The sequence below is a fragment of the Planococcus citri genome, chromosome 1 (genome assembly GCF_950023065.1).
Source record: "Planococcus citri chromosome 1, ihPlaCitr1.1, whole genome shotgun sequence".
NCBI classification, from domain to species: Eukaryota; Metazoa; Arthropoda; class Insecta; order Hemiptera; family Pseudococcidae; genus Planococcus; species Planococcus citri.
The window spans coordinates 61,753,169-61,766,168 of NC_088677.1; the positions used below are offsets into that span (position 1 = coordinate 61,753,169).

At 33.2% G+C, this 13,000-nt stretch overlaps 1 protein-coding gene across 3 annotated transcripts in view; it reads left to right on the forward strand.

Annotated features, from left to right (window-relative positions):
• Positions 1 to 13,000, forward strand: part of LOC135833207 (membrane-bound lytic murein transglycosylase B-like) — a 161,087-nt gene that overhangs the window by 1,601 nt on the left and 146,486 nt on the right. The window contains exon 2 of one of the 3 annotated variants that reach the window (XM_065346899.1): positions 8,627 to 10,614. The exons of the other annotated variants lie outside the window; for them this stretch is intronic. Within the exon in view, the coding sequence (XP_065202971.1) occupies positions 8,828 to 9,892 (1,065 nt within the window). The 5' untranslated portion in view covers positions 8,627 to 8,827 and the 3' untranslated portion in view covers positions 9,893 to 10,614. Of the gene's footprint in view, positions 1 to 8,626; positions 10,615 to 13,000 lie in introns of those variants that run through there. 3 annotated transcript variants of the gene reach the window in all.

The following is a 13,000-nucleotide window of genomic DNA, read 5'->3' on the forward strand; positions in this document are numbered from 1 at the left end:
TGGTAAATTCAATGAGGTGATGATATAAATAGGTAGGTACCTATAGGTATATTTCAACATAAACTACGAGTGGGGACCGACTTCACCCCCTTATTTGGCCAGACCCTTCGTATGTTTTTAGATCCTCCTGCAACTTTCCTCAAAGTTATACGTACATGAAATCTTCATGCCACATAATTGGTGATGCAATTTATCTGTATCTAGCTGATCATTACCAAGAATCCAGACTTAGTATTTAGAAACTGGGCCAAATTGTACGTTTTCTATTTACACGTACCTTTGATAGGTATATCTTGTTAACTTACTGTCATGAATACTCATATTTTTAATTTTTACAGTTTAATCGGGTCGTGGTACCAAGTTTTTGGGTGCTCTAATGCAGAAAAAAGTATGTTCTAAAGACGTAGGTATGTCGCACATAATAGGTACTGAAAAAGCAACCGAGGAATATTTCAATTTATGAAAGATAAAAATTAAAAAATAGCAGCTTGCAGCGTCTAAATCCTTTATCCAAGTTTTTTCTAGCATTTCAGACGTTGGTCTAAAAAAAATTATTATTCTCAACTGATACCAAATTTTTTTCTGGAATAGGAAAGCAGTACTTATACTGACCTGACCTGAGTAATATGCTCCCTCGCAGTTTTTTAGCTTTGTTTGACGAAGTTGGATGTGATAAGTTTTACTTTCGAAAAGGGGAGATGGTACATAAATGTCGACATTTCTCGAGTTTTAAGCTCAAAATTAACAATTTCTGACGAGTCAGATTTTTATACAATAAATAGGTCTGATTATCATATTACGAAAAAATTTAAAAAATAATTAACTGTATGTACCTATAGCTAATTTTGCTGACTTTGCTGAGCGAACTGTATAAGTACCTAAACTTACTTCAAAGTTAGTGACTGCTAGAGCAGATGTAAATTCTATTCGGATGACTCTCAAGAGTTTTCACTGCGAAATAACGAAGTAGTCTACATACACATATAGTTCTATATTATGTAAAATTTTCGGTATTGCGAAAAAAATTATTGAATTGATGATGAAGTCTTGGAACTTGACAAATCGAACAAGTACCTATACTGTCATTTGTCATCTATGTAAGACTTACTAGCTCTTCTTCTGCGTTTAAAACAATGTCCATTGAATTACACAAATTGATGCTGTAAACAATATTCCTATTCCTAATATTAATCCAGTACCTAACGATTGAAAGTTGAAACATTCTAAATAATCACATAGAAAAGGAAAAATAAACCCTTACCTTCTAAACTTTGATACTACCGGTGTAATGACGACGAAGCAGATTATGTCCATGTTGGTGTCGATGTGAAATTCAACATCAACAAATACATCCACATATCATCGTCATTTTTCACTCATTTAATTCTGGAATTTTTTTTCAAAAAGTAGTCGATGTTTTGTGGATTGATTTGTAGAGCATCGACATTTACATCGACCGGTGGATGTAACATGTCGATGTTTACTAAAAAAAAGAGAAAATTTTGAAAATTTTTAATGGGAGGGGGGGATTCATTAGCCTGAGAATATACCAAAAGAATCACAATTTTTTCGCTAAATTTTTTCGCCAACATTGCAATTTTAGCGAAAAAATTGTGTAGATGGTGGTGTAGATGGTTTGTAGACGTCTACACTTCGTTACATGGGATATCTTCCAACATTATGTCTCATTGTCTTCCAGTAACACTTGAAAGTCGAACCACGGAACCATTCCAGATAATCAAATCACCTGAAACAGGAAAAATAAACCTTTACTTTCTAAACTTTGCTACATATAACCATTAACCACTACCATGTACCATGGGTATCTTCGGATTTTGTACACTACTTCGACTTTTAAAAATTCAGGGAAACAATTTGATGAATTCTCGACGATTGCTCCCTCGAAGTAAAGAGGTTACACCTCAAAAAAATGTGACAAAATGAATGAACTCATTAATAATTTTCAATTTAAATCAATTCCTGTAATTTTTTTATGTAGCATTAGTGTTATCACTCCAAAAGTGCGTGAATGAAGAACTTGGGAAAACGAAGAGAAAAATTGATCAATTTAAAATACTTATTTTGAAGATTTTACATTTATGTATATGTTTGAGCAGACTAAAAAAACCTCGGAAACAATTCTATCTAGTTTAGTTTTCAAGCAAAAAACATCCAAGGAGACTTTACGTGCATTTTTTTTTTAGACGGGAACTTCTCGTGGTACCTTATCCGCCATCGATTTGAATGATAATGCGAGTTGGTAGCCCAAATTAATTTCTGCAACTTTTGGAGTGATTCGTAATGATACTGGGGAAAAATCAGGTGACATTCAGATTTCTGCGATGCTGACCAATCATAATGATAGATAGGTAAACAAAATGATCTGAAAGTTTTTGGAATTTTGATGCTCATACTATCGATTCCAAAATTTCGTGAATCATCTGAAAATTGGTCTTGTTTACTCCCAAAGGAAACATGACGTTTTAAACCCTCCCTCCCCCACAAAAAAGATAACTTTTTTTAGTGTACCCTTTACTAATGTGTAAGTACGAATATCAACTCTCGTCACGCCAAAAAGAAAATGGTTTTAAAAAATTTCATACCGACAGTGAGCAACAAATCTTGTGAATTCTCATTTCAATAATAAGTAATCGTACTTATACTTTCACGTGATTTCGCTGAATTTTTTCCCTAAAACTTTCAGATTAATCTTCTTAACATGAATGATCCTTCAATATTAAGTACCTACTTAATAAACATTGAAAAGAACCCCCAACAAATAATTAATTTACTTAAAAGGATGAACAATTATCACCAGCTGTAGGACGATAAATATTTATTGATTTATGTACATATTATCAAGTACCTATACTGGTTCGACGAATTGGTATTATTCTATACTGGGTGTCCGGGAAGTGGTGGTACAAACTTCAGATTTGCATGGACACAACCGGGTACGACTAAGAAAAAAGGTTATGTGAAGGTGTAGCCTATCTTCAAAATTGAAGTAACAAAATATGTTTTCAAAATCCAAGAGTCAAAATCCAATTTTGACCACGGGGTCGCCGGGTCGGTAGTACATACTTTGAAAAATGAACAAAATTACGTGTTATGACTTTTTGCCTAGCTTGCAAATTGAAGGGGCTACAAATGATTTTTTTTTTATTTCAAAAAATCGATATAAAAAATGAATGTAGAAATGAATAACTACGACGTCAAAAAATAAACAAATTTTGTTATGATCATTTTTTTTCTTACTCTAAAATTTAAAAAGTTTTTGTTGCTCGAAAATTGTAAATTCAACGAAATTTTTAGCAATTCGAAAATTGTTGAGTTTCAAAAACTTTTCAAATTTTAGAGAAAGAAAAAAAAATGATCGTAACAAAATTTGTTTATTTTTTGACGTAGTAAGTATTCATTTTTGCATTCATTTTTTTATCGCGATTTTTTGAAATTAAAAATCATTTTGTAGTCTCTTAGGCTCATTATTGCAAAAAACTCTAAAAATATGCGTTTTTTTGCAACGTTACTTATGCGAAATATGCGGAAAATGTGTGTAAACAAAAATGTTGAGCGTGAAATTTTTACCCTAGCTTCACTATAATGGCATTTGATATGTTGAGGGATCTGCTAACATCCCTGTATTCTTGAATTAATATCACCATGTGCCACGAAAAAAGAAGTTACTTACCCCGAATGATATGAAAACTCAACTGAACTACTCTTCGATTTGAGTATCAGTTGAGATGTTGGAATGGAAATTTTCCTTTTCCCCTTCCCGGTCAAAAAAAATGAAAAGAGTGATTTTTACAAAGTCCAGACTTCGACCGAAGAATCGATTTTTTCGCGAATTCCATAATACCTGGAAAGAGCCTATTTGGGGTGTTGAGACTTTCGAATAATGAGTCTGTTTGGATATTATGTAGTTTTTTCATTTTATTCGACTATTAGCTGTTCAGTTTACAAACAAGAAAAAAAAATATAGGAAAAAATATTAGAGAGAAAATAAAAAAAAATAACAATTAAACATAATTAGGCTATAGTCATAATCGAGTTATGTTATTGTTTTTCTTCTTTCTTCTTCTCCGCCATTTTTCTTCCTATGTCATACGCTCAATATGATAGGAGTAATGGTGTGAGAATCTTAGTGGGGACTTTTCCCTTTATCCTATGGGCCTGTCCGGGGGATGGCTTGGAAAATTCGAAGTTCCACCATCCGCACGATCCGATCGACGATTTCGAATTCTGGTTCATCGGCATCTACGACTAATCAAAAGAGATTGGGGGGGATTAATGTTGTTAATTTTGTTAATTTTTGTATCGAATATTCGATTTTGACAATTTTTAGTTGTTTTTAGATTGAAATTGTCAATTTTGGTACAAAATAAAATTCAAAATTTCAGTTTTTACAAGAATTTTAATTTTTTCTGATTTTATTTTGTTATTTTATAAACTAAAATTTTGTGGAATTTCGTTTATTGGGGGTTTTCAAATAAATTCAAATTCCATGAAATATGAATTATACGAGAGTTTTAGGAATACGTAGGTAAATGTATTTTTATGACTAGAAAATTTTAGTTGCAATTTTTCTTCACAATGAGCTATTTTGTGAAGGAAAACTGAGTGCTCTAGAGTATTTTTTACGACTCGAATTATTATTTTTAATAATTGAAAAATAATCCAAACTTGTAATTTTAATTTTGATATTAAAAATTCCTAATTACCTACTGAACAGAATAAGGTATCAAGCTAAGAACTACCCTAGTATCTATAGGTATGTGTAATGTATGTACATACCTTCTACGGCAAATCTTGATGCGAGAGAATGATATACAACCGATTCAATATGAAATTATAACAAAAATAATTTCCACCTTGGAATCTTTGAAGAATCACTTTGAATTAGTTGAATAAAGATTACTTACTGATTAGTTTATCATCATTAATATACATATGTACCTAAGAAATGTTATCAATATATCGGGCAGGCTGTTAACTGTTTGCGCTTTTCGTAAATCGTTTGCGCTTTTAATCGTTTGCGCTTTTATACATCGTTTGCGCTTTTGAAAAGCAGGGGTTCCCAAACTTGTTAGTAACATCTAGGCACCTACTATGTAGAAGGTGTAAGTACACAATACCAGGGGCGGATGGGCCATAAGGGGAACCGGGAAAAATCCCGGTAAAAATTGGATTTCGGCGCCAATTTTTACGCTGATTTTGACTCGAATTCGGCGCCGCAGCAGCGCCAAAATTGTACCTTTGATGAAAGAAAAACATTATTTTTTACTTCTTGAAATACAAATTTTCAGAAGCTTTTGCCCTCGCTTCGCTCGGGCGCGCTTGTTTTATTTTATTTTTGAAAATCAAGATGAAAATTTCCTTTAAAAAATCAAGTTTTAAAGCGGAAAAATACTCTTTATCCTCACATTGAAAAAACATCATTTTTATGCCTCTCCTGGAAATACAAATTTGCAAGAGCTTTCGCCCTCGCCCTCGCTTGTTCTATTTTCTTTTTCAAAATTAACTCCCTAAAAAAAACATCATTCTACATATTTCTAAAGTTTAAAAAATCAAAAAATAAACTACCTACTTGCATTAAAAAAATCTCATTCTTAGGCATCTCAAAATGAAAATTTTCAATAGCTTTCGCCCTCGCTTCGCTCGGGCTAATTTGTTTTTTTTTTTCGACAATAAAATCCAAGATGATATCTGCTCCAAAGTTTGCAGGTTCAGTAATGAAAATAACATTTTTTTACACCTTTCAAGTTTGGATTTTCCAAAATTTTCGCCCTCGCTCCGCGCTGGTAAAATGTTCACCATTTCATACCTATTTTATTCAACTTATTTGGCTCAATTTAGTGTAGGTGCAATTTTTTGGTTATTAAGCTCTAAATTTTTCAAAATTTTGTTTACCTTTTTACAAATACATACCAACTTAGGTTGGCTTAATTCAGCATAGGTACAACTTCTAATTTAATATAGTAAATAAATCTAATACACTCATTTGAATTTTGTCAAATTGTTCAATTAAAAAAAAAAATCAGCAACTTTTTCGTTTTTTCCCCTCAAAAGTTGACAAATTTGTAATTTTTGGCCCACCTCAAAATGACAACATTGGCTAAAATATTGAAGGTAAAAAAATTTAAAAAAAAGTACACATGATTTTATTTCCTCGTCACAACCCCCCCCCCCCCACAAATCGTCACCCCAAAAAACTGGCATCGCATCGGCACCGGCGCCAAATCCCGGTAACTTTAAAGTGCCCCATCCGCCCCTGCACAATACACATACAGAAGCATTTCTTCACTTCAACAGAGTCCCATAAATAGGTACCTACCTACTCACATTTCTCTTCCCTTATAAATAACTAGAATGGGTAAAATGTCTCGCCTTGAATTTACAAAAAGAGTTGGTTATTTGAACAGGGCCTCTGATATCAAATAATTATTTTTGTTACCTACGATTAAGTACCTACTTTAGATTTTAATCGAATTTTGATTCGGATTTTTTAATATGTGCATAGGTACTTATTTTCATGTTCCTTTTTAACTAACTTTCTATTTGTTGTACGTTTATTGAAGTTTCGTGTTTTTTATATCAAATTTTAATTCACTTTTTTTATCTTCTCGCGTTTTTAATTGGTTATTTTTACTCGTTGTGTTGTTGCACTTTTTTAATTGATAATAAGTAAAATACAGAACTGTTTTTATGAACTTAACTATACATAATCATTTTTTCCTTGACAAAGCACCAACTACGAAAAAATGCTGAAACTTTCAGAAAATAATTCTCAAAAAATTAATATTTAAATGCTGTTTTGGGAACCACTGCTACTCTGACGAAATTTTAGTAAAAAGCGCAAACGATTGAAAAAAATACATCGTTTGCGCTTCCGATGATAACAATTAGAAGCGCAAACGATGATTTGCCACCGGGGAGGCCATTTTTTAAGCAATTTTCACTGAGTGGCCAAGAGACAGTGGCGTAGCCAGGGGGAGGGGCGAAGGGGGACATGCGATTGAAAATTGAAATGAAACATGCAAAAATGGACGTTTTTTCGTTTTTGGAACCCATTTTTTCAAATAATTTTCGCTCTCGCTCTACTCCAGCAGTAATTTTACCATTGTGTTCATAAAATCATTACAAATCACGAAAAGTTTTAAGAAAATTACCTCTAATTTCGATTTAATTTTTAAAATCTAGTCATTCTGTTCAGAAAAATTGAAAAATTTGCGTTGGATACAGGATTTTTCTCCCGAAAAACGAGTTTTTCGGATATACTGTCCAGGGGGGAGGGGGGTTGGGTTGGGGGGCGGAAATTCCGCTCGAAAATTTTCATTGAAGGTACCCAACAATAATCCATCATAATTTTCCAAATCTGAGAACAGGGCCTATTATGACTTTTTGCCTAGCTTGCAAATTGAAGGGGCTACAAATGATTTTTTTTTATTTCAAAAAATCAATATAAAAAATGAATGTAGAAATGAATATCTACGACGTCAAAAAATAAACGAATTTTGTTATGATCGTTTTTTTTCTTACTCTAAAATTTAAAAAGTTTTTGTTACTCGAAAATTGTAAATTTAACGAAATTTTTAGCAAATCAAAAATTGTTGAGTTTCAAAATTTTTTCAAGTTTTAGAGTAAGAAAAAAATGATCGTAACAAAATTTGTTTATTTTTTGACGTAGTAAGTATTCATTTTTGCATTCATTTTTTTATCGCGATTGTTTGAAATTAAAAATCATTTGTAGTCCCTTCAATTTGCAAGTTAGGCTAAAAGTCATAATAAGTACCTAATTTTATTCATTTTTCAAAGTACTACCGACCCCATGGTCAAAATAGAATTTTGGCTCTTGGATTTTGAAAACGTACTTTGCTCCTTCAATTTTCAAAATAGGCAACTTGTTTATCTTACTTTTTTTTTACTCGTACACAGAATATCCAAATCTGAAGTTTGTACCACCATTCCCCACCCGATTCGCACTGGGTGTCAATTTATTTTGCCACTGACATAAAGTGAACAAATGGCAAAACTTCAGCCAGTCAGCGAAGAGCTTTAGAACTTTGCCACTTCTCCTCAATTGACAAAAAATGTCAAAATGCAGGCAAAAACACAGTGCTACTTACTTGAACGATGTCACCAAAGTCGGTTGATCGCTTTTCATTTTTTGAATTTAAACTGCGTAAATCTGGAGTTACTGGCAGCTAGCCAAATACGCGAGGGATTACAAATTGACCGCAGTTTAAAAACAGAAATTATGCAAAATACCTAACGTTGATTTCATGGCCTCAAAAATTTTTAATACAATACCACAGGAACTAAAAAGTATAGCATTCAAAAAATTTGTTTAAAATAAACTCAAAAATTAGTTAAGGAGGTATGCGAATTATATAGTATTGAAGTCATGTTGCAGCTACATACCTACATAGATTTATAAGTTCATTTTGTTTTGTTGTTTTTTTTTTGTTTCAAACTTTTTATAAAATATTCAAAAAATGGTTTTCACAGGATTTTGTTGGGGTGAATAATTCATGAGAATAATGAGAACATAACCACGTTAAAAATTGGAGAACGAGAATCGAACAGATTTACCACCTTTCTGTTTTTACTTATATGATTCTAGACAAAACCCAGTCCTATTTCATCTTTTGTCCAATTCCAATTCAGCAATACAGTAAAATCGAGGAATAGGTATTAATCTACTTACCGCAATAATAAAACGGGAGAGTAATCCGTTCCTTCATAATCATTGAATTTTGGTAAGATAATTTTATTATAAAATTATTACCATATAATAAATAAAAAAACAAGGAAAGTTACGGATATGAAAATAAAAAAATTACTACTGATATTATCCATTTCGTTAAGCTCATCAAGTTGCAGAAATGAGACGAATCAGATCACCAATGCTAATGCCTCAAAGCGAACTGAATTAGATAAAAATGCATTATCGGATTTTAAATTACCCCGATTGGCGAGTAATTTTCCCGAATATATTAAAAATCTGCAACGTTTTGCTAAAGAAAATGGCATCAAACCAAAAACGATAGATGAAGCTTTTGCAGATGTGTATTATCTCGAAAGGGCGATCGCTGCTGATAAAAATCAACCCGAGAAAAAACTGAATTTAACCCAGTACCTTGCTATTGTCGCCTCACCACAGCAATTAACGCTCGCGAAAAAAAAGATGGATGAATATCGTCAACAAGTTAATGCGGCTGCCAATTCAACGAACGTTTCTGCCGAATATATTATCGCATTATGGGGTATCGAAAGCCGCTATGGTATGAATCAGGGGAAAAAAGATGTTATATCAGCATTATCGACACTTGCATTTGAGGGTCGCCGCGAAATGTTTTTTAGCAAAGAGTTATTACAAGCTCTAAAGATACTCGAACGAGGAGATATAACCAAAGAAAAATTCAAAGGTTCGTGGGCAGGAGCAATGGGACAATGCCAATTTATGCCTTCATCGTTGCTCGCTTATGGAAAAGATGGCGATGGTGATGGTAAAGTTGATATATGGAATAACGTCGATGATGTATTCGCGTCGATTGGAAATTATTTAGCGAGGAATGGTTGGAATAAAAATATTAATTATTGGGGTAATAAGGTCGTATTACCGGATAATTTCAATACTACACTGATTGGTTTTAATAGAAATCAATCAAAATCGATAGCTGATTGGCAACAATTGAAGATTGAATTTGATGATCTAAAAACAAAACCTGCGAACAATACTTTAGCATGGTTAATTCAGCCTAATGAAAGTAAAAAGACGGAAAGATATTTAGTTTATAGCAATTTCAAAACCATTATGAATTGGAATCGCTCGTATTTTTTTGCCATCAGCGTCGGTACTATCGCTGATAGTTTAATGGAAAAATAATGCATTCAAATGTACATATTTATATCTCGGTATCGTTTTTGGCTCAGCGCCGGATTATCCTAGAAGCAGTAGAAGCTCAAAAAGCTGAAGCGTGGAACGCACATTTTTAAGGGTGCAGAAATTTTGAGAAAATTGAAAAAAAAGTTAAAGCGATAGTCAAAAGACGCGGAAGACGGACCTTAAAAAGAGAAATCAAATTGAGTAGGTCAAGTACCTACCAAGAAAAATAAAAGCGGTCCCACCAAGAATAACAAACAAACTCGAACTCGTTGCCAGTTGCACCTTGCATCGGCTTGGCCCTTAAAGCTACTTTTTTGATCTTATACACTTATACTTACTTAAATATAAGTTACTTACATTTTTACTTTTTAGAAAACAATATAAATGTTTACTTCATATAAAAAAATAATTTTTTTAATGTTGTAAAATGTTTATAGGCCTATTCCTACAGCTTCATCAGGCCAAAAGTACAACCTACAAATAAAGTTCTTATGTATTTTGAAATTAAAAATTTAATTCTCTTATAGTTTTAATCTAAGTAATTAGTGAAGTGAAATTAGCTCAACATGAAATGTATTATTGCTGAAATTCGAGCACTTGAACAACGAAAACCTTCACCTAAAGAAAGAACTCTTTACGAGTACAATTGAATCCTTTTTTGGGAGATCGAGGTTTACTTAGAGTTGGTGGAAGATTACAAGAATCAAATTTATCTCATGATGAAAAGAATCCACTTACATATTTGAATCCTGTGTTTTTGATCATTTTTGGTGTTGTTAATAATGTCCATATCATTTCGCAATTTCTTTGGGTTTTGGTACCTAGATTCGTTTTATTTTATTTTTTTGTTTACTAAAAATAAAAATGACATTTTATTAGTAATGCATTTTAAATTGAAACCAAAAAAATAAGAAATAAAACTGAAATTAGAAAATTGGGAAATTTATTGCCAATTTTCCCCGCGAATTTGAAACCTATTTAGCCACAAAGTCGCTCCCCCTACTGTTACATTAAAAAAAGTCAAGTGGTCAAGATGAACTTTTTCTAAGATTGTAAGATTTCAATGAAAAACGAAAAAAGTTACAATTTAAAAAAAAATATTTCTTGGATTTTGTTTTCCTAGAATGCTCTCTTTTCAAACGAGGGGTGTCACTCTTATGGATCATGCGATCATTGTACCCCAAACAGTACCCCGCACTATGACCCAACCCCCCCCCCCCCCCTCACATACCTTTTTGCAATTTTAAGATTTTTTAAAAAACCTACGGTACATCCAAGAGAATGGGTTGTGAAAAAATTTCCAATAGTTGTACCTACTATGTCGTGCCCCCGCATGCTAATTGATATGAAACTAACTTTGATTGCATCTAATTGCACAATGCGCACTTATGCATGAAACTGACCACTTCGGATTTATCCTGTAAGATTACTTACTTACTTATCGTAACCTCATCAATTATTCAAATGTTTTGAAAAATCTAACTTTTTTTTTTTTGGAAAAATGGGTTATTTTTTAAATTTGGTTTTCATAAACGACTGTGAAAAGAAAACCTGCCAACAATACCTTAGCATGGTTAATTCAGCCCGATGAAAGTAAAAAATCGGAAGGATAGGTATTTAGTTTATAGCAATTTCAAAACGATTATGAATTGGAATCGCTCGTATTTTTTGGCCATCAGCGTCGGTACTATCGCTGATAGTTTGATGGGAAAATTATGCATTCAAATGTATTTTTATCTCGGTATTGTTTTTGGCTCAGCGCCGGATTACCCTAGAAGTTCAATAAGCTGAAGTGTGTAACGCAATTTTTTTGAAAATTAAAAAAACAGTTAAAAAGCTAGTCAAAAGACGTGGAAGACAGACATTAAAAAGAGAAATCAAATTGACTAGGTACCAAGAAAAATTAAAAGGGTGCCATTTATCGGCACGACAGATTAAATCATTCGAACGACAGAAAAAAAGTGTTTTGCACGACAGATGCTAACGTCCCAAAACCACTTTTTTAACGACGGAAACAGTTTTCAACAATTGCACGACAACAAAAATTGAAGTGCACGCCAAAAAAATCAAATGAACGCCAGTGTATGCCCGACAAATAGAATGAAATGCATCGACGACTTTAGGAAATGAACGACCACATAATGATAATAGCGACGAATTTATTCACAAAATCAAATTTCTAAAAACGATTAATTATTAAAGAATTAAAGATATCAACGTACATAACATAAGAACAGTAAGTAGGTATGAATGATTAGATGAGGAGGGATGCCTTTTTAGCCTTGCTTGGACTACCCCTCTTTTTTTTGTGCCCTAGAGGCACATTTTTGGCGTCTATTGGCAGAGATACTTTATCAAGTCGTATTTGCATCCCCAACGTATGTTTGCACAACGTGTTCTTGGCGAAAAATGGGCAAGTGCAGTTTGATTGTCGTACATCATCCTTTACAGAAATAGCCCAGACACTGAACATCTCATTTTTCATTTCGTCGAATGTTTTCCATGATTCATACCTACTTTCGTTTATACCTCGCTACTATGCGGTCTGAAATCGGTTTTTTCGCTGAGGAGGAAGCAACAAAGAAAAGTTGACCTTTGGAAGTGCAGGTATCTTCTACAATGGGGACATTGTTAACGGCCCATTGAATAGGACTTCGTCCAAATTGGTAGTGAGAGGGCCACCTCACTCGAAAAAGGGACACAATTCACGCAAGTAGAAGGTACCATTCATTATTCACAAATACTGCTCCATTCATGTACACTAATTCAAACGAGAGGACAAAAATTTGGGGTATTGGGCAATTGAAATAATTTCGTCGGGCTTTCCCATGTTCGTCGTGCATTCCCTTTTTCGTAGCGTGAATTTTCTATGCTAGTCGGTCAAGGTCTGTCGTTCAATGCTGTCGTTTTAATGACCAAAACTGTCGTTAAATCCCTGTCGTTCAAAAACACGATTTCGTCGTGGGATTTTTCTGTCGTGCAATTCACTTTTTCTGTCGTTCAATTAAAGTTTTCCCAAATTAAAATACACTAGATTACAATAACATAACATAATCCCAAGCAGCCTCACACCCTACCAATTTAACAAATGAAGAATTGAAGAATAAC